Below are 25,303 nucleotides of genomic sequence, written 5' to 3' on the forward strand. Positions count from 1 at the left end.
GCCTATTTTATTGTGTAAAGTGACCTCTGAAGTGTTCTGCCATGTTTTCATAGGTTTCTCAAATAAATGCCCTTTTAAAAATGAACAGAATGGGCACAGTGGTTCATGCCTGTAATCCCAGCACTTGAGGAGGCCAAAGCAAGATTACTTGAGCCCAGGAGTTCAAGACCAGCTTGGGCAACATAGTGAGACCCTTTCTCTACAACAGATATTTTTTTAAAAAATCAACTGGGCATGGTGGCACACACCTGTAGTCCTAGCTACTCAGGAGGCTGAGGCAGGAGGATTCCCTAAGCTCAGGAGGTCAAAGCTTTGGTGAAGTACGATGCTGCTACTGTATCAGCCTGGATGACAGGGTAAGACCCTGTCTCTAAAAAAAAAAAAGAAAAAAGAAAAAGAAACTTAAAAAAATGTAAGTAAATGTATTTTAGAGAGTTTTTTAAATTATTTTTTCCAATATTTTCAGGATTTTGATCTTTCGGGATTGTGATTTTGGGGATTTTAGACTTTAGGGATTTTGATCTTCTGGGATTTCAAAATTCGAGATTATGTTATTTTGGGAATTATGGCCGCAACCCACCAGAGACCAGCCCAGCTGAGGAGGCAGGGAAGAAGAAGTTGATGGGAAGAGCAGTGTGCACGTACGGGAGGAGTTGTTGGCAGCCATCTTGGAGGCAGTCTGTCACAGCCGGCTGAACATACTTACACCGTGTCTGCTGAAGCTCATTACCTGTTCAAAGGATGTCTGCCTTTAAGCAGTAACTAAACTGTAAGTCAAAGAAGTGAATTTTTAATGTGGACTTTAAAACATGAGCAACGAATATCCATAATTTCTAATTTGAGGACTGAGGAGATAAAAGTACGATTTTTATTCCCAGAAAACTTCAGCAAACACTTATTAAGCCTTCCATTTTGTATGCACTTTGCTAGGTATTAGAAAGAAATTCAAGAGTATGTCAACAGCTTACGATCTGTGTGACTTAGGGAAAGTCATTTAACTTCTTGGCATCTGTTTGCTAAGCTAAAAAATAAGGACCACGGGTTTGGGCCTTGTATACTGCCTGGCATGGGATCATTGCTCACTGAGTGTTACTTTTCTTTCCTTTTTTTTATCTTCCTCAAAAGGATACTGAACATGGCGGCTCCTGTAGTTCTGTGCCTTGTTTTCTTAGCATTAACTGAAGTTCTTTTATTTGGACAGGTACTGCTCACATGATAGAGGCTGATGTCCTTCTTCCAAGTGATGGATCAGAACACAGCCAGCCAATTATGGCCCATCCCCCTGAAACAAACAGTGATAATACTCTACAGGAGTGGCTGACTGAAGTTACGAAAAGCAATAAAGGCATCAAGCTGGATTTCAAAAGGTATTTGTATAAACATATTCAATTTTCTGGGAAAAAATGAATAGCTGTGCCTGACTACCTATTTTTTTTTTTATGATATCCAAACTGAAAATGGGATTGTAGACTCTATTTCAGGACTGAACCTAAATGAACCTAAGACCCACTGAGTTATTTACTAAAATTGCTTTTTGGAGACCCTTAAAGGCTAAAGTTAGATTAATTTTTATAAAGGAATTTATCATAAGTGACCATTGTGACAACAGAAAGCTAAGTTAAAAATGTTACGTTTGTTAGAAAGTAACCCAGGAGAGAGAGAGCTGGGAGAAATTCATTGAGCTAGTTAATGCATACCCTATTTGATTTATATTATTACATTTGTAAAGGGAATTATTTAGAATTCTCCAATAACCAAAGTGTTCCTTAAAAATAATACTTGGAGGCAGCCAGGCGCGGTGGCTTAAGCCTGTAATTCCAGCACTTTGAGAGACTGAGGTGGGCGAATCACCTGAGGTCAGGAGTTCGAGACCAGCCTGACCAAAATGATGAAATCCCACCTCTACTAAAAATACAAAAACTAGCCAGGCATGGTGGTGGGTGCCTGTAATCACAGCTACTGGGGAGACTGAGGCAGGAGAATTGCTTGAACCTGGGAGGCAGAGATTGCAGTGAGCCGAGATTGCACCATTGAATTCCAGCCTGGGTGACAAGAGCAAAACTCCCTCTCAAATGATAATAATAGTAGTAATAATAATAATAATATTTGGAGGCATTAATACTGAAGAGCAAGAGTAAGTTGTCATTTTCTTCACTGTGGCCATCACAGGAAATTTTACTTTTGTAGTATTTTGGCCGTGTAAAAATGATAAAGCCAGAAATATACAGCAACACTTCAGAAGCACACTGTAAAGCTTATGAAGGCAGCTGCTATTGAAATCTAGGATTGGCAGTAAGCCTACTTCATCTCTGAGTAATATTTTTAAATAGAATTATCTCAAGAAATTAATAAGGACTTGGAATCTTGTAGGATTCTTAAGATGACTCTAACCATTTGTTAGGGGGCAAAATATACCAATAAACCTTATTATACTGTTGGTGAATTAATAGATATATAAAATCTTGATATACAGGAATTTGGATTGACAAGGTCTGGTGAATTAAAGAACTATCTTAAGGTCATAAACCTTTTTTTCGACTGGGTGCGGTGGCTCATGCCTGTAATCCCAGCACTTTGGGAGGCCAAGGCGGGTGGATCACCTGAGGTTAGGAGTTCGAGACCAGCCTGGTCAACATGGTGAAGCTCCATCTCTACTAAAAATACAGAAAGTTAGCCAGGCATGGTGGCGTGCACATGTAATTCAGCTACTCAGGAGGCTGAGGCAGGAGAGCCTCTTGAACCCGGGAGGTGGAGGTTGCAGTGAGTTGAGATTGTGCCACGGCACTCCAGCCTGGGCAACAAGAGTAAAACTCTGTCTCAAAAAGAATAAAAAATAAAAATAAAAAATCATAAGCTTTTTGAGTTATGAATGGTTCAATTTCATTTTATTGACAAAGAAACTTAGTTCCAGAAAGGTTAAGTGATGTACCTAAGGGCAACAGGTAAGCTTTGACGGGTAAGCTACAACCAGATCCTAGGTTTCCTGAAACCAGTCCAGTGTTCTCTACACCATGAAATACAGCATTTAATCTTTAGTGCTTGATGGCTTAAACTTTTAGATCTCCTTGACTTGTCGTGTGCTCAGTTTTTCATGTTTACTCTTGCCTCTTGAATTGCTTCCTGTGACATATTCTTTGGCTTCTCACCAGTCAGATCAGCTCGTTCATTCTTAAATGCTAGCAGCTACCACAAAAGGGCTGAGCCACTGAAACAAAGATTTTGCAAGTTTTCTTTTTTTTTTCAATCATAACATTTGAAGGGGATTCAATATAAACTAATAGGTATATGAACACCTATTACATGTCAGACACTGTTCTAAAAGCATTGCATGGCCTTGCGCGGTGGCTCACGCCTGTAATCCCAGCACTTTGGAAGGCCGAGACGGGCGGATCACGAGGTCAGGAGATCGAGACCATCCTGGCTAACCCAGTGAAACCCCGTCTCTACTAAAAAATACAAAAAAAAAAAACTAGCCAGGCGAGGTGGCGGCGCCTGTAATCCCAGCTACTCAGGAGGCTGAGGCAGGAGAATGGCGGGAACCCGGGAGGCGGAGCTTGCAGTGAGCTGAGATCGCACCCCTGGACTCCAGCCTGGGCGACAGAGCGAGACTCCGTCTCAAAAAAAAAAAAAAAAAGCATTGCATGTATTTTTCATTAAATTCTCGTAACAGTCCTAAGAGGTAGGTTATTGCTGTTATGCTCCTCATTTTCCAGATGAGGCAATGGAGGTGGAGGGGGCTAAGGAGCCCACTTGTCACATAGTTGTTAATGGAACTAGAGAGCTATCAGCCTGGCTGGAGAGTTCACACTTTTAATCAGAATGCTACATTCACTCCCTTTGTAAGAGCAGCTGAATGACCTGTTAGTTAAATTTTAGTAGTTACTGTTTTGTGCTTCTAAGTTACTTTATTTGGTAACACAAATAAAAACTATTATATTTTGGCTGGGCGCGGTGGCTCATGCCTGTAATCCCAGCACTTTGGGAGGCCGAGGTGGGCGAATCACCTGAGGTCGGGAGTTCTAGACCAGCCTGACCAACATGAAGAAACCCCGTCTTTACTGAAAATACAAAATTAGCCGGGCGTGGTGGCACATGCCTGTAATCCCAGCTACTCAGGAGGCTGAGGCAGAAGAATCGCTTGAACCCGGGAGGTTCAAGTTGCAGTGAACTGAGATCGTGCCTTTGCACTCCAGCCTGGGCAACAAGAGTGAAATGCCGTCTCAAAAGTTAAAAACAAGTATTATATTTTAAAATTTTATCTGGAGTCTTAGCCAACTCTTCAGTGTTTTAGCCAAGAATTATTTTCCCTTAAACAATGCAATTTTATATAGTTTGTTATAATTTTAAGTATGATATTTATTTTATCACTCTCAATTTTTAAATGAAATTAATAGGAAAGCAGAGTATAATATTTAGAAGTCTGATTTACAAATAACTTTTTAGGAAAAAATATATTCTATAATAACTAAGTTTATATTCTTTTCAGGAGACTTAAATAAATCCCACCAAAGAGCAATTTTTGGTAGTATTCCGACCAGGACTTTCCTCTTCGATGATCATCTTGGTGAAGCTTTGGCACTTCCTTATGGGAAACTTAGTACTAATATATGTAAGAATTGAGAATGTTGGCCACTGTATTTTAAATTAGAATTACATGGAAATTATAGATTTAGAAGGATGTGTCTATTTTATAATCTATGCAATATTGAGCCTTCCAGGCTGGGTCTGTTATTTCTTGTAGTATACAGCAGTCCTCTGTTATCTGCAGTTTCAGTAACCTGCGGTACACCATGGTCTAAAAGTGTTAAATGGAAAATTCCAGAAATAAGCAATTAATAAGTTTTAAATTGCACACCATTCTGAGCAATGTGATGAGATCTTGTACTTTCCCATTCCATCCCACCTGGGATGTGACTCATCCCTTCCCTTTGTCCAGCGTATCCACATCGTATATGCTGCCCACCTATTAGTCACTTAATAGCCGTCACGGTTATCAGATTGACAGATCACAAGAAGAAGGGTGAGTAGGGTACAGTAAGCTATTTTGAGAGAGAGAGAGAGACCACATTCATATAACTTTTATTATAGTATATTGTTATAATTGTTCTAACAAACTATAATTGTTATTACTAGTTTTTGTTGCTAATCTCTTACTGTGCCTAATTTATAAATTACACTTTATCAGAGATAGGTATGTGTAGGGAAAAAAATGCAGAGTACATATAGGGTTGGGTGCTATGTGGTTTCAGGCATCCCCTGGAGGTCTTGGAACATACTCCCTGCAGATAAGGGGGACTACTGTATATTTTATTTTGTTGTTTAGGAAAGTTTGTCCTCAGTCCTTTTTTCTCCCACAAAATGTTACACCTTTTCTTCCAGAAGAACTTTAAAATTACTTTGTCAAGTTTTAGAAAATAAGAACTACAATAAAAAGTTTTTGGTTCCTTAGTGAGGTTTTAAATTTGTTTAACTACAGGCTTTGTTTTTCTTATTTAAGTTTCTGGTAAGGGAAAATATCATTATCCTTTGTCTACGTTAGTGATAATTAAAACATTTACATATAGAATGGAATAAATGTATTAAATTCTTGCCTCACTATGTTCTTTGTCATAGTTCCTTATGTTTAACTGCACAGTGCTTCGCATGTAGTAGGCACTTAGTAAACACTGGTGGAATTTCGATTTGTGGGCGAATACGCTGTTTCAAACTGGATTACAGGCGCGGTGGCTCATGCCTGTAATCCAGCACTTTGGGAGACCAAGGTGGGTGGATTACTTGAGGTCAGGAGTTCAAGACCAGCCTGGCCAACATGGTGAAACCCCATCTCTACTAAAAATACAAAAATTAGCTGGGTATGGTGGCACATGCCTGTAATCTCAGCTACTTGGGAGGCTGAGGCAGGAGAATGGCTTGAACCTGGGACGTGGAGGTTGCAGTGAGCCGAGATCACACTGTTGCACTCCAGCCTGGGTGACAGAGCGAAACTCCATCTCAAAACAAAAAAAAAAAAAAAAAAGAAACTGGATTTTATCAGTTGGAGAATCGATCTTAAACCACTCTATGGCAGCTTACTAAATTGAGAAAGCCTAAGAGGCTCCCTCCTGAAATGTAAACTGGAAATTCGTATTTAACCCAGATTCCATGGACACCAGATTTCTTAAGAAATCAGAGTCCTTTCTGGAAAAAGAGGAGCTTGGCAGGAGACATGCATGGATTAGTTCAAGGTTTGTCCTTACTCCACCCATGAAAAGCAGCACCTCATGGGGGCTTGGCTGCTGCTGTGTTACTGACAGGCAAGCAAACTTTGGAGTCACAGGTACAAGTTGCTTGCTACCAAAAATGGAATTTTGTAGGAGGTACAGCATTGGATCTCAGAATTGTGGTTTTAACATAGTGTTGACACAGGGCAAGGCAGGGAGAATTTAAAAGAGACAAATGGCAGCATCTGAATTAAAGTCTGCAGAGTCCAGCATTAGGGTTTATTAATCCACTAAAATCTAGGCCCTCCATTCAGGGGCAGAAGAGTGAGAAGGAAATGTACCACATGGGAGCAGAGGGAAAGGGGCTAGAGGCTAAGGGATAGAGCCTGGGTTCCTCTGGTTTTAGTACATAGTATCCTTGCTCACTGGCAAACGTAACCCAATAAATAATAAGATTATTTAAATTTCTCCTCTTAGAGTAGACGGCCCAAATGGGGTGGAGAGAGGAGAGATAGAAGTATAGATAGAAGTACTGCCGTCTCTTAGGAAGAGAGAGGGAACTGTGAGGAGGGGTTGGTGAGTGTTCTCCCCTCCAATATCCATCTCCAAAATTCTTAGCCTCCCATTACAATATTCACTACAAGGTAATTTTCTTATAAATGAACATAGGCAAGTAAAAATTATGGAAGCTGATTAAAACCCTACTGTTTCAAAGTCTGTAGGTATCAGCTAGAATATATGTAGGGAAGTAAAAAGAGTGAAGTTGCTTTTTAAATTTAAACTAAAATATGCATGTTTCTAGTTTTCAGAAAAGGTTCTTACAATAAAAGAAGAAAAATGAAACAGAAACTTGAAGGAAATACTATAATTTTATATTTTGCAGTCATTTTTAGAATAGTGTTTATGTATCCAAACTCACCCAAGAATACATAAAGGACAGAAGCTGCTTTTTTTCTCCAGGGTCATGAGCCTGAATTAGAGATACAGAGCTTGGATCCACTTGGGTATTTCATAAATGTGAATTTACAGGTTATTAAGAGTATTTCATTTATCTTATTTATACATTCTCTAACAAGTTAATATTTGTGTCTTTTTAAAAACTGTTTTCACACTAAGTGATTCTAATATGGAGTTTTGAAACCTCTATTTTGTCCACAAGTAGTGCCACTATTCATATACTTATAGACTGTTTAAGGTATATTCGTGAATAATAAGCACAATTCAATGTTTAGAGATATGGCATATGTTAGCTTTTCCCTCTGGTGCTATGTGATCTCTGATTTTATTTAACCCAGATATTATTGTATTTTTCTTACGAATTTGAGAACATTAAGACCACTAGTCTAAAAGAATTTCTTTTTACTTTACCTAAGGAATCTCTCATTGACAACAAATTATGTTTTTAGTCTGGCAGCTGTAGAACCATCCATGATGCTCTTGGAAAATGTGAAGAGGCATCTGAAGCGCCCTGTATGGATTAATGCCGATATTCTTCCTGGTCCAAATGGAAATAGCAAAGTAATAGATGCAAAACCATTTTTAGACACCGTGACATTCTTCTTTCCAGACGTGACGTTTTCCCTGGGTTGGACAACAGGATGGCATCCTGAGAAAGTCAATGAAGGTAATAATTCTAATAATGTATTTCTTGTTGGTCAAATTAAAATATCCTCCAGGTATAAAAATATTATCTTTAATACAAAGCCGAAAACCCATTCGACAAAATCTGAGCCTAATGGAAAAAAAGGCCTGACCCTTCAGGTATGTGTAGACCCTTCCGTCTGCTCTTTCAGATAGATGCCATGTTCACTGGTGATGCTGCAAATTTTAAGAGAGTTCATACATTTATAGTCATATAAGTAAAGCTTTTGTTAGCAATCTCTTTTTCTAATTTTTAAAAACATAATTTTCCAGATTTTAAAGGAAAGTGGAATATTTCCCTTCTTTTTATCAGGAAATTAGCAGCTAAACTAACATATTCACTTAAGATTTCTGTAAAATGTTCCTTTACTGACTGACCAATATTTTTTACAACTTGCTTTTGATAGAGTATAGAGTTACTTAAAATAGATATATTCTGGCTGGGCGTGTTGGCTCCTGCCTATAATCGCCACACTTTGGGAGGCTGAGGTGGGCGGATCACCTGAGGTCAGGAGTTCGAGACCAACCTGGCCAACATGGCAAAACCCCGTCTCTACAAAAATACAAAAGTTAGCCACGCATTGTAGCGCGTGCCTGTAGTCCCAGCTATAGCTACTCAGGAGGCTGAGGCAGGAGAATCGCTTGAACCAGGAGGCGGAGGTTGCAGTGAGCCAAGATTGTGCCACTGCACTCCAGCCTGGACAATAGAGTGAGACTCTGTCCCAAAAAAAAAAAATATGTGTGTGTGTATATATGTATTTGTTTATTTATTAATTATGTGTGTATATAGTTTATATATAAAGATGTATATTCTCTGTCTATATATATACTTTTTTTTTCAAGTTATTTAGAAACAAGTGTGTTTTCCACGTGGTTTTTTTTTTTTTTTTTTTTTAAACAGAGTCTTGCTCTGTTGCCCAGGCTGGAGTGCAGTGGCGTGATCTCAGCTCACTGCAACCTCCACCTCCCAGGTTCCTGGGTTCAAGTGATTCTTGTGCATCAGCCTCTTGAGTAGCTGGGATTACAGGTGTGTGCCACCACGCCCAGCTTATTTTTGTGTTTTTTTAAGTAGAGATGGGGTTTCACCATGTTGGCCAGGCTGGTCTTGAACTCCTGACCTCCAGTGATCTGCCCACCTCAGCATCCCAAAGTGCTGGAATTACAGGCATGAGCCACTGCACCTGGCCTTTTTTTTTTCTTTTTTTTTTTTTTAAGAAACAGGGTCTGGTTCTGTCACGCAGGCTGAGTGCAGTGGTACCATCATGGCTCACTGCAGCTTTGACCTCCTGGGCTCAAGCGATCCTCCCATCTCAGCCTCCAGAGTAGCTGGGACCACAGGCACACACCATCACACACAGCTAATTTTTAAATTTTTTGTAGAGATGAAGTCTCACTAAGTTGCCCAGGCTGGTTTCAAACTCCTGGGCTCAAGCGATCCTCCCACCTTGGCCTCCCAAAGTGCTGGGATTACAGGCATAAACCACCATGCCTGGCCCCACAATTCTTAACATGATTTAAATATATGTTATATATATATATATAGAGAGAGAGAGAGAGAGAGAGTGTGTGTCAATTTTTTTTACCACTATTTCTACTTTAAGTAAAATGTACGGGTAATTTGGGCAAGCCAAAAAGAAAATTGATTTGATGTTAACTATCACTTAAATAGCTAGTATATACCCCAAAGCTACCTTTTCTTGGAAAAGAAAATTTAACAAAAATAGAAAATCCAAGTTTATAGAGAATAATAATGATGCAGGTGTACCTAAAAGAAGAGCCTTAAAATCTTGAAAGTAAATAAAATCTAGTGATGTAAATTTTCTTTTCTTATGCTCGAGTGATGAGTAAAACCTTTTTAATGCCTTCATTTTTTTGTTAAATTTGCTCTAGGTCACTTGTGGAATGATTTTTTATCTCCATTTTCCACTTAGTTTTTTTTCGTATTAGGTAGCACTTTAATTCACTTAGCATCCAAATGGAAAGTATTATGAATTACCTATGAATTATCTATGGTTTTACCTAGTTGTAGGTAATTTAGTCTTTTATTGAATTGTCTTTCAAGATTTCAATCAATAAGGTTAAATTTTTTTCTTTTCTTTTAAGGGTACAGTTGGACAATGGTGAAAGAGATGGAATATATATGTAATGAACTAAGTCAGCCTGTAACGTTCCCTGTCAGAGCAGCATTAGTCAGGCAGTCTTGTTCTCAGTTACTTTGGCTGTTAAAGCAATCAAGCAGGTATGTAATAGTTTAACAAATGTGTATGTGAGTGTGTATGAGAGACAGAGATAGAAAGAGCATGAAAATTGATTATTTAAGGGCAGTGTGTATGAGAGAAAGGTAGATGGAAAAAATGAAAACTGATGATATAAGCACACAGACTCTCTCACCAGATTGGAGCTCCTTGATGAACCTTAACTCACTTAACATCATATATTTTACCCCTATTCCTCACAAAAGTTTTTGTACATAGTAGGTGCTCAGTAAGTATTAGCTGTCTTTTTCATTATGTTATACATTCACAAAAAGTGATGAATGGATAAATTAGCTTCTTTTTTAATTTCATCATAATTTCAGAAATCAGCCAGATGTGGTGGCTCACACCTGTAATCCCAGCACTTTGGGAGGCTGAGGCAGGAGGATCTCTTGAGCCCAGGAGTTTGAGATGAACCTGGGCAATTTAGTGAGAACTTGTCTTTACAAAAAAATTAAAAATTAGCCGAGCAAGGTGGTATGCGCCTGTAGTCTCAGCTATTCGGGAAGCTAAGGTGGGAGCATCACTTGAACCCGGGAGGTAGAGGCTTCAGTGAGCCAAGATCATACAAGTGTACTCCAGCCTAGGTGACAGAGCAAGACCCTGGCTCAAAAATAATAATACTTTCAGAAATCTTTTTTATATAAAGGTTTTATTTTAATATGTAATAAAAATTAGTTGGACCACCTATTGAATATTTAAATAGATTATAAAAGTACAGATATTAAAATTTTTTTTTTTTTTTTTTTTTTTTTTGAGACGGAGTCTCGCTCTGTAGCCCAGGCTGGAGTGCAGTGGCCGGATCTCAGCTCACTGCAAGCTCCGCCTCCCGGGTTCACGCCATTCTCCGGCCTCAGCCTCCCGAGTAGCTGGGACTACAGGCGCCCACCACCTCGCCCGGCTAGTTTTTTGTATTTCTTAGTAGAGACGGGGTTTCACCGTGTTAGCCAGGATGGTCTCGATCTCCTGACCTCGTGATCCACCCATCTCGGCCTCCCAAAGTGCTGGGATTACAGGCTTGAGCCACCGCGCCCGGCCGATATTAAAATTTTTATTATTTTGTTTTCTTTTAAGAGGTCAATCAGTAGAACAAAAGAAAAAGTCCAGAATCTGTCATGGAACTTAGCATAGAAACAAGCTGACTTTTCAGATCTCTGGAGCAAGAAGTTCAACAACTGGTTTTGGGACAATAGGCTATGTAGGAAAAACAATGCTGACACCTTTGCTTATTCCTTGCTCTGAAATACATTCCCAATGAATTAAAGATTTGAACATCAAGCAGTAAATGCATAAAGAATAAACAGGGATGATTCCTTAAATAGAGTTTCAGAATGGAGAAGACCTTTAGGCACAAAACCCAGAAACTGTAAAAGTAATTTTGATACATTTGAATCCATAAAAATGGAAGGCAACTACTAAAAAGACCCCCAATGTGTATGTCAGAGAAATGTTAAGAATTCTGACAAATAAAAGATTTTTACAAATTACCCAGAAATAGGCCCAGTTTAATAATTCACTATATTGCAGAGAGTAGTGAAAGCAGACAATCATACATTTTTGGCTGGAGTGTAACCTGATCAGTAATTTCCTTGGAGAGAAATTTGGCATATACTCATGAATCTCACTATTGAGACCATGTCTTACTAATAGAAGTTCACATAAGCACAGAGACATAGGTACAAGGATATTCTGGTAGCATCATTTGTAGTAATAAAAGACTTGAAACATTCTAAGTATCTATCAGTCAGACACTGTTGAATAAATTATGGTACACCCGTATGATGGAATATTATATGTTACAGATAATGCAGTAGACCCTATGTTTTAATATGGAATGATCTGTAAGGTATGTCATTAACTGAATAAATTAAGATGCAGAATGATAGGTATAGTATGATTCCATTTGCATGTGGGAAAATTGATGTGTAAAAATATTTATAGATAAATTGAGCTTAGAGTAGTTTGAATCAGTGGCTGCTAGCATTATGCTTAAAGAGAAATATTAGGTGATACCAGACACTATACCAATCAGATTCTTAGTTACAAACAATTATGGGGCAACTCTCATTGTTAAAGTATCCCTGATGCTATTTGACATTCTCTTTTGCAAACACATCATCTATTTATTAACTCTGCCTCTAGTTTTGTTTGTTTTCATTAGTGTCAGAGAAGTGCACTGAAATCAAATAACATACTGTATTAATTTTTTAAAGATTATTGTTGAAATTAAAGCATTACATTTAATTAAAATTTTCAATTCTCGTGGAAAACACTAGAATTTTTTAGAATATATCTTCTTACCCCCATTTGAGAAACATTTACAATATAGATGGACTCTGTTTTCTTGGAGACATAATACTCAGATAATCATGTGCACAAGTACCATAAGACTATGGCCACATTTATGAGAGAATTCAGCCCAGCCTATATTCCATTTGGGTATATTTTGTTTCATTTTTAATGATGTCACATTGATTTTCACATAGTCATGTGTGTGATAAGAGCACCTAAAATCTATTCTCTTAGCAAATTTTTCAAATACAATAGTGTTAACTATAGTCCTCATACTGTCCATTAGATCTCTAGACTTATTATCCTGTGTAACTGCAAGTTCATCTACTCGTTATCTTTTAAAGATACCTATTTACTCTCATTTTACTGGTTTTGAGAATCGTATTCATCCTCCAAAGTTCTGGAGTCTGCTTGTTTTTCTAATTGTTCCACAGAAAAAAACTACAGAACATTATCATTAGTTCTACAGACTTAGAGGTTCTTATATTGTTTGAGATTGGAAGGAAAAGTACATTTATTTTTTAAAAACTTAGCACTGAAGTATTTATGTAGACTGTACTTTTTATGGTAAAAGCAATGTAGGCCGATAACAGTGTTTCAGATAACAAAATCTGGATAATACAGTTCTACTTTAAAAGACTGAACGTTAGAATTGCCTTTATGGTGGACTCAGGTGTTTTAATTTTGTTGCTAATAATTTTCTTATCTAATGTTTGTGAGATTACATGAAGACAGCAACCTTGCTTATCTTGATCATCCACAAATCTTCAGAATTTAAAACAATGCCCAGCACATCATAGGAATTTAATAAATAGTTATTAAATGGAAAAACCAAATGCATACAGGCACTGATTCATCATAGAGGGCATTAGAAGCCTGTACTTTCTGGAGAAGTAGTTTTGGTGTTTAAATACAAAAATAGCTATAAAAGACAGCATTAAGCAAAGAGGCTTAGAGGTTATTTTTGTTACTGTGGTGTCAAGTACCGCCTCAATCACCTTATGATGTGCGCTAATGCAATTAGTAATACGAATAATATATTACAAAGAGGAGTAGCTTCTAGAGAAAGACTGCTTCTAAAAAGACAGCAATATTCCACCTTTAAACAAGAACCTCATTTTGAGTCAAGCAATTGTGCATGAATGAATCTTGCAATGTCAAGAGAGCTATTTGAAATAAAACACTATCACAATATTTCTGTGTCAGGGAACTCAATGAATGATGAACTGCCAATCCCTTTTTGCTTCTCATTTAAGTAGTTGGTGAATCCACTCTGCCATCACGCCCATGAACCATGGCGAAGTTTCAGTTTTTGACAGCATACCTGTTCAAAGAACAGGCTAAGTGTTTTTATTATAGAAATTTCAAAATACAGTAACTAAAACAGGAGAGAAGTTTATATTCCTCTTTCCAAACAGTCCAGACTCAGGAAGGTCTCAGGAGAGTAGAGGCTCTTCTCCAACAGTCATCTAGAGCGTAGGTTCATTCTGTCTTGTTCCTCTGCTAACCCTGGGAGTGTCAACATGCACATAAGTAGAAGCTGACATACACCATCACATTCCCGTTCCAGCCCACAAATGTTGAAAGAAAAACAACATACACCAGAGTAACTAAAATAAGCTCTAAGGCTTTTTGCTTAATGCTGCCTTTTATAACTATTTTTGTCTTTAAACACCAAAACTACTTCTCCAGAAAGTACAGACTTCTAATGCCCTCTATGATGAAACAGTGCCTGTATGCATAAATATATATATATATGAAGGCATATACTAGGTGTATTTAGATGACCTGTATATACTAGGAGTATTTATATTTTTATACTAGGGGTGTGTGTGTGTATATATATAATGCATATACATATATATGAAGACTATAGATTCTGTATACAGTCATCTGTCAGTATATGTGGAGGATTGGTTCAAGGATGCTCAGCATATACCAAAATCGGCTCATTCTGAAGTTCCCAAGCTGTTCCTGTGGGACTTGAGTACACAGAAAGTCAACCTCCTTATGCCCACATTTCAAATCCTGTAAATACTCCATGTCCATTCTCATTTGGTTGAAAAAATCAGTATATCAATGGACTCACTCAGTTCTAAACTGTGTTGTTCAAGAGTCAACTATACTGATACAGATATTGTGTCCAAATCTATATCCTAAATTATCTTAGCATTTTAAAAAATAGTCTTTCAGGGCCAGGTACAGTGTCTCATACCTGTAATCCTAGTACTTTGGGAAGCCAAGGTGGGCGGATCACCTGAGGTCATGAGTTCAAGACCAGCTTGGCCAAATGGTGAAACTCCATCTTTACTAAAATCCAAAAAAAAAAAAAAAAATTAGCCATGCATGATGGCAGGTGCCTGTAATTCTAGCTACTTGGGAGGCTGAGATGGGGGAATCGCTTGAACTCGGGAGACGGTGGTTGCAGTGAGCCGAGATCTCACCACTGCACTCCAGCCTGTGCAGCTGAACAGGTCTCTGTCTAAAAATATATATATATAGTCTTTCAATTGATTTTCTTGAGTTTTCTAAGCAAAAAAATTTATTCTCTTCAAATAATGTTAACTTTTTTCAACTTTTGTATCTCTAATTTCTTTTTTATGATGGTTAATACCTCTAGAGTAGTGATTCTCAAGGTATTATCAGTAGTGGTGATTTGGCTCTCCAGCAGACAATGCCTGAGGACATTTTTGGTTGCCACACCAAAAGATGAGAGGTGGGGGGCAGGGATTCTATTGAACAACTAGTGGTAAAGGCCAGGGATTCCACTTTAGACATCCTACATGGCACAGGACAGCTCCCACAGTAAAGAATTATCTAACTGAAATGTCAGTAGTCAACATTGAGAACTCTAGAACAGTGTTACATAATATTGCTAATAGTGCCCAAACATATCTTATTCTTACCTTTAAAAACAGCTTAGTATTCTGCAAAGATACTACAGAAGTACAGTCATGTATCGCTTTAAGATGGTGATACCTTCTGAGAAATTTTTCATTAGGTTATCTGGGCACAGTGGCTCAGGCCTGTAATCTTAGCACTTTGGGAGGCCGAGGTGGGTGGATCCCTTGAGGTCAGGAGGTTGAGACCAGCCTAGTCAACATAGTGAAACCCCATCTCTACTAAAAATACAAAAATTAGCTGGGTGTAGTGGCGCACATCTGTAATCTCAGCTACTCAGGAGGCTGAGGCAGGAGAATCGCTTGAACCTGGGAGGCAGAGGTTGCAGTGAGCCGAGATCATGCCACTGCACTTCAGCCTGGGAGGCAAAGCAAGACTCTGTCTCAAATACATGGAAATTACTACACAAATACATGGAAATTAAATAATATGTTCCTGAATGACCAATGGGTCAATAAAGAAATTAATAAAGAAATTGAAAAATTTATTGAAACAAATGATAATGGAAACACAACATATCAAAACCTAGCAGATACAGCAAAAGCCATACTAAGATGGAAATTTATAGCTATAAGTGCCTATATCAAAAATTTTTTAAACTTCAAATAACCTAACAGTGCATGCTAAAAACTAGAAAAGCAAGAGCAAACCAAACCCAAAATTAGTAGAAGAAAATAAATAATAAAGATCAGGCCAGACACAGTGGCTTACGCCTGTAATCCCAGCACTTTGGGAGGCCAAGGCAGTGAATCACCTGAGGTCAGGAGTTTGAGACCAGGCTGACCAACAAGGCGAAACCCTGTCTGTACTAAAAATACAAAAATTAGCCGGCCGTGGTGGCACACACCTGTAATCCCAGCTACTCGGGAGGCTGATGCAGGAGAATCAGTTGAACCTGGGCAGCAGAGATTGCAGTGAGCCGAAATCATACCGCTGCACTCCAGTCTGGGCAACAGAGCGAGACTCCATTTTAAAAAAAAAAAAAAAAAGCAAAAATAAATGAAGTTGAAATGAAGAAAACAGTACAAAAGATCAGTGAAACAAAAGTTGGCTTTTTGAAAAGTTAAAGAAAACTGACAAATCTTTAGCTCTAGCCAGACTAAGAAAAAATAGAGAATCCAAATAAATAAAATCAGATATGAAAAAGGAGACATTACAGTTGATACTGCGGAAATCCGGAGAATTATTAGTGACTACTATGAGCAACTATATGCCAATAAACTGGAAAATCTAGAAGAAATGAACAAATCCCTAGAGTCATACAACCAACCAATACTGAACCATGAAGAGATCTAAAACCTGAACAGACCAATAACAAGTAATGAGATTGAAGCCATAAAAAGTCTTTCAGTAAAGAAAACCCTGGGACCCGATGGCTTCACTGTTGAATTCTACCAAACATTTAAAGAGAGCTAACATCAGTCCTATTCAAACTATCCAAAAAATAGAGGAGGAGGGAATACTTCTAAACTCATTCTACAAGGCCAGCATTACCCTGATATGAAAAACAAAGACATATTTAAAAAACAAACAAACAAAAACTACAGGTCAATATTACTGATGAACATTGATGCAAAAATCCTCAGCAAAATACTAGCAACCTGAATTCACCAATACATTAAAAAGATCATTCATCATGACGAAGTGGGATTTATCCGAGGGATGCAAGAATGGTTCAACACATGTAAATCAATCACTGTGATACATCGTATCAACAGAATAAAGGACAAAAACCATATGATCATTTCAATTGATGCTGAAAAAACATTGGGTAAAATTCAACATCCCTTCGTGATAAAAACCCACAAAAAACTGGGTATGGAAGGAGCATGCCTTAACATAATAAAAGCTATGTACAACAGACCCACAGCTAGTATTATGCTAAGTGGGATAAATCTGAAAGCCTTTTCTCTAAGACCAGGAAGAAAACAAGGATGCCCAGTTTCACCATTGTTATTTAACATAGTAATAGAAGTCATAGGTAGAACAGTCAGCCAAGAAAGATATATAAAGGACATCCAAATTGTAAAGGAAGACATCAAATTATCCTTGTTTTCAGATGATATGATCTTATATTTGGAAAAACCTAAAGACTCCACAGAAAAAAACTATTAGAACTGATAAATTCAGTAAAGTTGCAGGATACAAAATCAGCATACAAAAATTACTAACATTTCTATACACCAACAGTGAACAATTAAAAAAGAAATGAGAAAAGTGATCCCACTTAGAATAGCCACAAATAAAATTAAATACCTAGAAGCTAACCAAAGAAGTAAAAGATCTCTATAATTAAAACTATAAAACACTGATACAAGAAATTGAAGAGGACACCCCAAAATGGAGAGATATTCCATGTTCATGGATTGGAAGAATTAATATTGTTAAAATATCCATACTACCTAAAGCAATCTACAGATTCAATGCAGTCTTATCAAAATTCCAATGACATTCTTCACAGAAATATAAAAAAAATCCTAAAATGTATAGGGAACCACAAAGACCCAGAATAGCCAAAGTTATCCTAAGCAAAATGAACAAAACTGGAAGAATCACATTTATCTGACTTCAAATTATACTACAGAGCTATAGTAACCAAAACAGCATGGTACTGGCATAAAAACAGACACAGAGACCAATGGGACAGAATTGAGAACCCAGAAACAAATGCACACACCTACAGTGTTCTCACAAAGCTGCCAGGAACATACACTGGGGAAATGAGTCTCTTCAGTAAATGGTGCAGGGAAAACTAGATAGCCATATGCAGAAGAATGAAACTAGACCCCTCTCTCTTACTATATACCAAAATGAAATCAAAATGGATTAAAGACTTATCTAAGACCTCAAACTATGAAACTACTACAATAAAACATTGGGGAACCCCTTCAAGACATTGGTCTTGGCAAAGATTTCTTTAGTAATACCCCGCAAGCAAGGTAGCCAAAGCAAAAATGGACAAATGGGATTACATCAACTCATAAAGCTTCTGTACAGCAAAGGAAATGGTCAACAAAGTGAAGAAACAATGTACAGAATGGGAGAAAACTTTTGCAAACTACCCATCTAACAAGGGATTAATAACTAAAATATGTAAGTAGCACAAACTACTGGAAAAAAATCTAATCTGATTTTTAAATGGGTGAAAGATTTGATTAGACATTTCTCAAAAAAAGACACACAAATGGCAAACAGGCATATGAAAAGGTGCTCAACATCATTGATTATCAGGGAAATGCAAATCAAAATTACGATAAGATATCATCACACCCCAATTAAAATGGCTTTTATCCAAAAGACAGGCAGTAAATGCTGGCAGGGATGTGGAGAAAAGGGAACCCTGGTGTGCTGTTGGTACGAGGATTTCAGGGTTTTTTTTGTTTTTTGTTTTGTTTTGTTTGAGATGGAGTCTCACTGGGTTGCTCAGGCTAGAGTGCAATGGCACGATCTCGGCTCACTGTAAGCTCTGCCTCCCAGGTTCAAGCGATTCTCCTGCCTCAGCTTCCCAAGTGGCTGGAATTACAGGTGCCTGCCACCATGCCTAGTTAATTTTTTTTTTCATATTTTTAGTAGAGACAGCGTTTCACCACCCTGGCCAGGCTGGTCTCAAACTCCTGACCTCAGGCTATCCGCCCACCTTGGCCTCCCAAAGTGCTGGGATTACAGGCGTAAGCCACCATGCCCAGCCAGGTTTTAGTTTTTTGAGGAAAAAACTATACATAGAGCTACTGTACGATCCAGCAATCTCACTGCCTGGTATGTAAACAAAAGAAAGGAAATCAGTATATTGGAGAGATAGCTTTACTTCCATGTTTGTTGCAGCACTGTTCACAATACCCCAGATTTGAAAGCAACCAAAGTGTTCATCAACAGATGAATAGATTAAAATATATATATGGTACTTATACACAATGGAATATATAAGATCTCAGCCATAAAAAAGAATGAGATCCTGTCATTTGCAACAACATGGATGGAACTGGAGATCATTATGCTAAGTGAAATAAACCAGACACAGAAAGATAAACATCTCATGTTCTTATTTATTTGTGGGTTCTAAAAATTGGAGCAGTTGAACCCATGGAGATGGGGAGTAGGAGGGTGGTTTACCAGAGGCTGGGATAGGTAGTGGTGGTGGGTGTTGAGGGGGGGTGTGAATGGCTAATGAGCATGAAAAAATAGTTTGAATGAATAAGGCCTAATATGTGATAGCACAACAGGGTGACTATAGTTCATTTAATTGTACATTTAAACATAACTAAAAGAGTATAATTGAACTGTTTGTAACACAAAGGATAAATATCTGAGGGGATGGGAACCCCGTTTTTCAAGTGATCATTACGTAGTACATGCCTGTATCAAAAATCTCATGTACCCCATAAATACATATACCTACTATCTACCCACTAAAATTAAAAGTAAGTGAGCCTCTGCCCATTTTCCAATTCCTGTTGCTCCTGGACTAATCAACCTTGCTGATCCCTTCAGCGTTCTGGGTGGGGTGAGAGGAAGAGCAGCATCCCACATGGGTAGTGAAGCTAGGTGCTTACTTCACTCTTACGTTTCCTGGTAGGAGAACACACAGGCCAAGGAGATCTTTGTTGGCACTGAACTGTCCTGCCTTAGAGGAGGGGTAATGTGGGTAAAGTGAAAAGTTTTACTTTCCTCAGTGTGTCTATTCCAGATTTTGTGTGTGTGTACACGCCAATGTAGTAGCGGAGTCTTTCCACTGGACTCCTGGGTTCCCACAAAGGTACTTTTAACCATGAGTTGTTGTCAAAATCAGTGTTTCGGCCAGGCACAGTGGCTCATGCGTGTAATCCCAGCACTTTGGGAGGCTGAGGCGTGTGGATCACAAGGTCAGGAGATCAAGACCATCCTGGCTAACATGGTGAAACCCTGTCTCTACTAAAAAGAATACAAAAAAAATTAGCCGGGCGGTGGCGGTGGGTGCCTGTAGTCCCAGCTACTTGGGAGGCTGAGGCAGGAGAATGGCGTGAACCCGGGAGATGGAGCTTGCAGTGAGCCGAGATTGTGCCACTGCACTCCAGCCTGGGTGACAAAGCGAGACTCTGTCTCAAAAAAAAAAAAAAGAAACAAAAAAAATCAGTGTTTCAGTGGGGTAGACGAGGGATAAAAGCTCCTATTCTGCAGTTTTACTCATGTTACATGTCTTCCTGTAATAACACATTGGCTATAACTCAGTTATGTACCTGTACTTAGTTACAGGTAAAGCTGGGAAATGTAGATTTTATTTTGTACAACCTTGTGTCTGGTTAGAATTCAGGAGTTTCTTAGAAAGAAAAAGGAGAATGATTATTGGAGTAAAAGTACCAGCTTCTGTCATACATTAATAAAACATTATTAATGTTATTTTATTTAAGTGTTTTGTGTGTTACTTTTTTTCTTTTAAAAGTATTTTAAATTTAATTTTTCAAACAAAAAAATTAATTCAAAAGCTTAATGGAATAAAGACTTACACTGTGAAAAGCCTTTCTCTCATCTACCCAGTCTTCCTGCCCAATGTCACTAACTACAATAGTTTCTTTATACATATAAGAGTAAGTGTAAATATAACTTCTTAATTTCCCCTCCTTTTTACTTTTATCTTTATTATTAATTTTTTTTTTTTTTTGAGATGGAGTCTCGCTCTGTTGCCCAGGCTGGAGTGCAGTGGCCAGATCTCTAGCTGGGACTACAGGCGCCCGCCACCTCGCCCAGCTAGTTTTTTGTATTTTTTTAGTAGAGACGGGGTTTCACCACGTTAGCCAGGATGGTCTCGATCTCCTGACCTCGTGATCTGCCTGTCTTGGCCTCCCAAAGTGCTGGGATTACAGGCTTGAGCCACCGTGCCCGGCCATTTTTTTTGTTTTGTTTTGTTTGTTTTTGAGACGGAAGCTCGCTCTGTCACCAGACTGGAGTTCAGTGGTGCAATCTTGGGTCATTGCAACCTCCATCTCCCAGATTCAAGTGATTCTCCTGCCTCAGCCTCCCGAGTAGCTGGGACTACAGGTGGGCGCCACCACATCCAGCTAATTTTTTGTATTTTTAGTGGAGACAGGGTTTCACCATGTTGGCCAGGATGGTCTTGATCTCTTGACTTCATGATCCACCCACCTCTGCCTCCCAAAGTCCTGGGATTACCACACCCAGCCTATTTTATTTATTTACTTATTTATTTATTTATTTGAGATGGAGTCTTGCTCTGTTGCCCAGACTGGAGTGCAGTGGCAGGATCTTGGCTCACTGCAACCTCTGCTTCCTGGGTTCAAGTGATTCTCATGTCTCAGCCTCCCTAGGAGCTGGGTTTGCAGGCACCTGCCACCATACCCAGCTAATTTTTTTTTTTATCTTTAGTGGAGACAGGGTTTCGCCACATTGGCCAGGCTGGTCTTGAATGCCTGACCTCAAGTGGTCCGCTACCTCAGCCTCCCAGACTGCTGGGATTACAGGCGTGGGCCACCCCGCCTGGCCCCCCTCATTTTTAAAACAAAAGATAGTATGTCATACACCTTGCTTCTTGATTCTGTTCTTTTCTTTGCTTTTTTTTTCTTTTCCTTCCTCTTTTTTTTTTTTTTTTAACTTAACAATACATCGTGGAGCTCTTTCTGAAGTAAACTTTCTTGATTTTCTTTCCTAGGTGCATGATATGTATGTATGTACTATAATTGACTTAACAAGCCTCATTTTGATGGGCATTTGGCCTATTTCTAATGTTTTATATTACATTGTTTTCATGAATAACCTTATTATAAATGTTTTCATATGTACAAATATATGTCATCTCCAACTCTTAAAGTATTTTTGTCTATTTCCTCATCTACCTTCATAGTTTTTGCTTTTTAAATGTTTATGATATGCTATATGTTGTGTACACATTCATATCTATTTTCTCTTCATTAAGAATTATACCTTTACCATGGTGTTCTTGGTCTTATTTAATGATTTTTGTTAACCTCAATTCACATTGTCTTTCTTTTTGTTTGCTTTGAATAACTTTGCTTTATCCTTTATTTGAAAAGTAACTTAATGGAGTTTTGTTTTTTTACTGTTTTTTTGTTTGTTTGTTTGTTTGTTTTCTTTTTTTGAGACAGAGTCTAACTCTGTAGCCCAAGCTGGAGTGCAGTGGCACTATCTCGGCTCACTGGAACCTCCACCTCCAAGTCTCAAGCGATTCCCGTGCCTCAGCCTCCCGAGTTAATGGGACTACAGGCACGCGCCACCACGCCCAGCTAATTTTTTGTGTTTTAGTAGAAACGTGGTTTCACCGTGTTACCCAGGGTGGTCTCAAGCCCCTGAGCTCAGGCAATTGGCCCACCTCGGCCTCCCAAAGTGCTGGGATTACAGGCATGAGACACGGCGCCCTGCCTTTTATTTTTTTCTTTTTTTTTTTTTACTGTCTTTTCTAGGAGTGATTTATGATTATTTTTCAAAAGTTTTAAATTTACAGAAAAGTTGCAAAAACTACCACATTTCCTTCACCCAGATTCCCCAATTGTGAACATTTTCCTGCATTTGTCCATTATTTCTCTATACATATATAATTTTCTGTTTATGTTTTTCTGCATGAGCCTCGTTATCCGTAAGTACTCCGGAGGATACCGCCCCGAAGGACAGCTTCTGTATTACCATCATGCAGCCTCCCGGTCAGGAAGTCAGCATTGGTACAACAGTACCATCCAGTCCACAGACCCCATTCAGATTCTGCCAACCATTGCAACAATACCTCTTTTCCTCTTCTGATCCGGAAAACCCTCCAAGAACATGCATTGAATTTAGTTATCACATCTCCTCAGCCTACTTCACTCTGTAATAGTTCCTGTTTCCTTCTCTGTCATATACTTAACAATCTTAAAGATCATGGAGACTTGAAAGGAGAGGAGATTGTGATAGAGCAGTAACACCAAGGTGCTTCCTCAACTGCTGGTCATGTTCTATTTGTTTTATTGCACTGGAGTTCACTTTATAATAATCTGATAAAATTTATTATTTATGTTTTATGTACTTTTTTCTATGTGTGTTATTTCACAATAAAGAAGGTTAAAAAATGAAGTTTGAGAATTAATATCAATGAATACAATTTAAGATACCCTCAGGCAATGGTTTTTCCATTTCAGTCTAAATAGAATTAAGTGAATATTAAAAGAGGCAAAATAATACTGGGAAGCTCTTCTTTTTACCTAAATGATCATAACCATGTCTTTTCATAAGATTTGTCACCGTGGTGCCCAGATAAAGTAATAAAGATTCCATTTTAGCAAAAAATGTAGGTTTCAGAACTAATTTTCATTTTTCATTTTCTGTGTCCCTGAGCTATAGTTTAAAATTCTTTTTGGTTTGTAATATGATACTGCTGTGGGGCAATATCCAAATTGCTTTCCCCAGTTGTATTTCCAGAATGGTGTCACCATCCTATAAGGGCAGGAATATGTCAATATGACAAGAAAATATGCCTTGGTTAGGCAGTTCTTCCTTATCATTAGCAGAAAAAATGCTTTGGAAATTTTTCCCTGGATTCTGACAAGCTTACAGGGAATATAAATGTGAAACTGCTTAACAGCTTTGCATTTCCCTAGACTTGAATGCAACAGTAGTAGTGTCACCAGAAGAAATGAAAGTATACAGTTTAAGTAACATTAACATTCTGAGCATATTCTTACATCCATAATGAATTTACATAGGTTGTTGGTTTTCAGCTCATCAGATAAAGATCTAAATGTATTCTATTTGTCATTCTTAGTGGTATCTCTTGGCATTCTTGTATCTCATACAAAAACCTCCAAAAGAAACAGCAGGGCCTCCATACATGACTCTAAGTGTTGTAGATACCAGTGACATTTGTGTCTCTTCACAATCCCTTCCCATTGTGCTTTTCACTCTGACGAGGCTCCTGAACAAACCCAGGTTACAGATTCCTCCATCAGCAACACAATCTCTTCTATTCCTTTTTCCAAAATTAGACCCATTTCCCATGCCACCCGTCTGGTTTCTTAGTCCATTTAACAACTTGCAATTCAGATAGAGCAGTTATGTCATTTAGACAACAGCAGTATGAATGTTTTTTGTCTCTAGTCCCTCTTGATGAAAGAATGGAATATGAAAGTACAGTTACACCGTTGCTGATTAATTTTTTCGTCTGAGTGAATTTGAGTTAGAGATAAATGAAAGTATTTTTAGGCTTATTGGAATGAGTCATCACTTTCTTCCACTTTTAACTATATAATTCTGTTTTATTTCAATGCAGGTACAGCCTGACTATTTGGACTGGAAAAAATGATAACTATTCCATTGAAGATTTACTTTACATTAGAGACCATTTTGACAAAAAACAAGTTTTCTATGACATCTTGGAACCACAAAACCATGAATTTAAACAAGCTATTGGAATCAAAGTTAATCTCTAAGAAGAAGATTCTCCTCAATTATTTCCTGTGTTTTGGTTTCATAATCCTCTCCATTGGTCTGAATTAATTACCATATAAATTATGGTTATTGGTTTACGTTCCAAGTCATCTAATCAAGAAACGTTTACTGTGTGCTTACTCTGTGGGCATATGTCCTTATAATAGTGCACTTACATAAAAGATTTGGAAAGAAGAGAGTTATTTCCACACGTGGCCTAGTCTAATAATAATTCAGGAAAATGATACTCTACACCCCTTTATAAAAAATAGTTTTGGTAAACTAAAGATGATTGGCAGAATCCACATGTTATAAAACAGGTATAAACCACATGTGCTTGGCACTTGCATTACAGAGATTATGAAAAATATGGTACTCTCTTTTCCTTTTTTCCTAGAAAACTTTTTTTTCAGAGATAATAAAAAAGGAAGAGAGCTTTTAAAGTGTGTTTAATTTTCACAGGGGTGAGCAGCTGTCTTATATCAAGATTAATCCATTTCCTGAAACTATTAGATCTAGAATTTCCATGTCATTGGGAAGCATGCTAGTGGCTAAATATCTTTTTGTATTTCTTTTTTTTTTTTTTTTTTTTTTTTTGAGACGGAGTCTCGC

General features: G+C 38.0%; 1 protein-coding gene across 1 annotated transcript in view; it reads left to right on the forward strand.

Moving 5' to 3' along the window:
- Positions 1-24,787, forward strand: part of FAM151B (family with sequence similarity 151 member B) — a 48,904-nt gene extending 24,117 nt beyond the window's left edge. Inside the window, exons 3-6 of the mRNA XM_025388558.1 lie at positions 1,202-1,367; positions 7,607-7,824; positions 9,945-10,080; positions 24,534-24,787. Coding sequence (XP_025244343.1) covers positions 1,202-1,367; positions 7,607-7,824; positions 9,945-10,080; positions 24,534-24,693 — 680 coding nt within the window. The 3' untranslated portion in view covers positions 24,694-24,787. The remainder of the gene's footprint in view (positions 1-1,201; positions 1,368-7,606; positions 7,825-9,944; positions 10,081-24,533) is intronic.
- The last annotated feature ends 516 nt before the right edge of the window (positions 24,788-25,303 follow it).

Source organism: Theropithecus gelada, chromosome 6, assembly GCF_003255815.1.
Source record: "Theropithecus gelada isolate Dixy chromosome 6, Tgel_1.0, whole genome shotgun sequence".
NCBI lineage: Eukaryota > Metazoa > Chordata > Mammalia > Primates > Cercopithecidae > Theropithecus > Theropithecus gelada.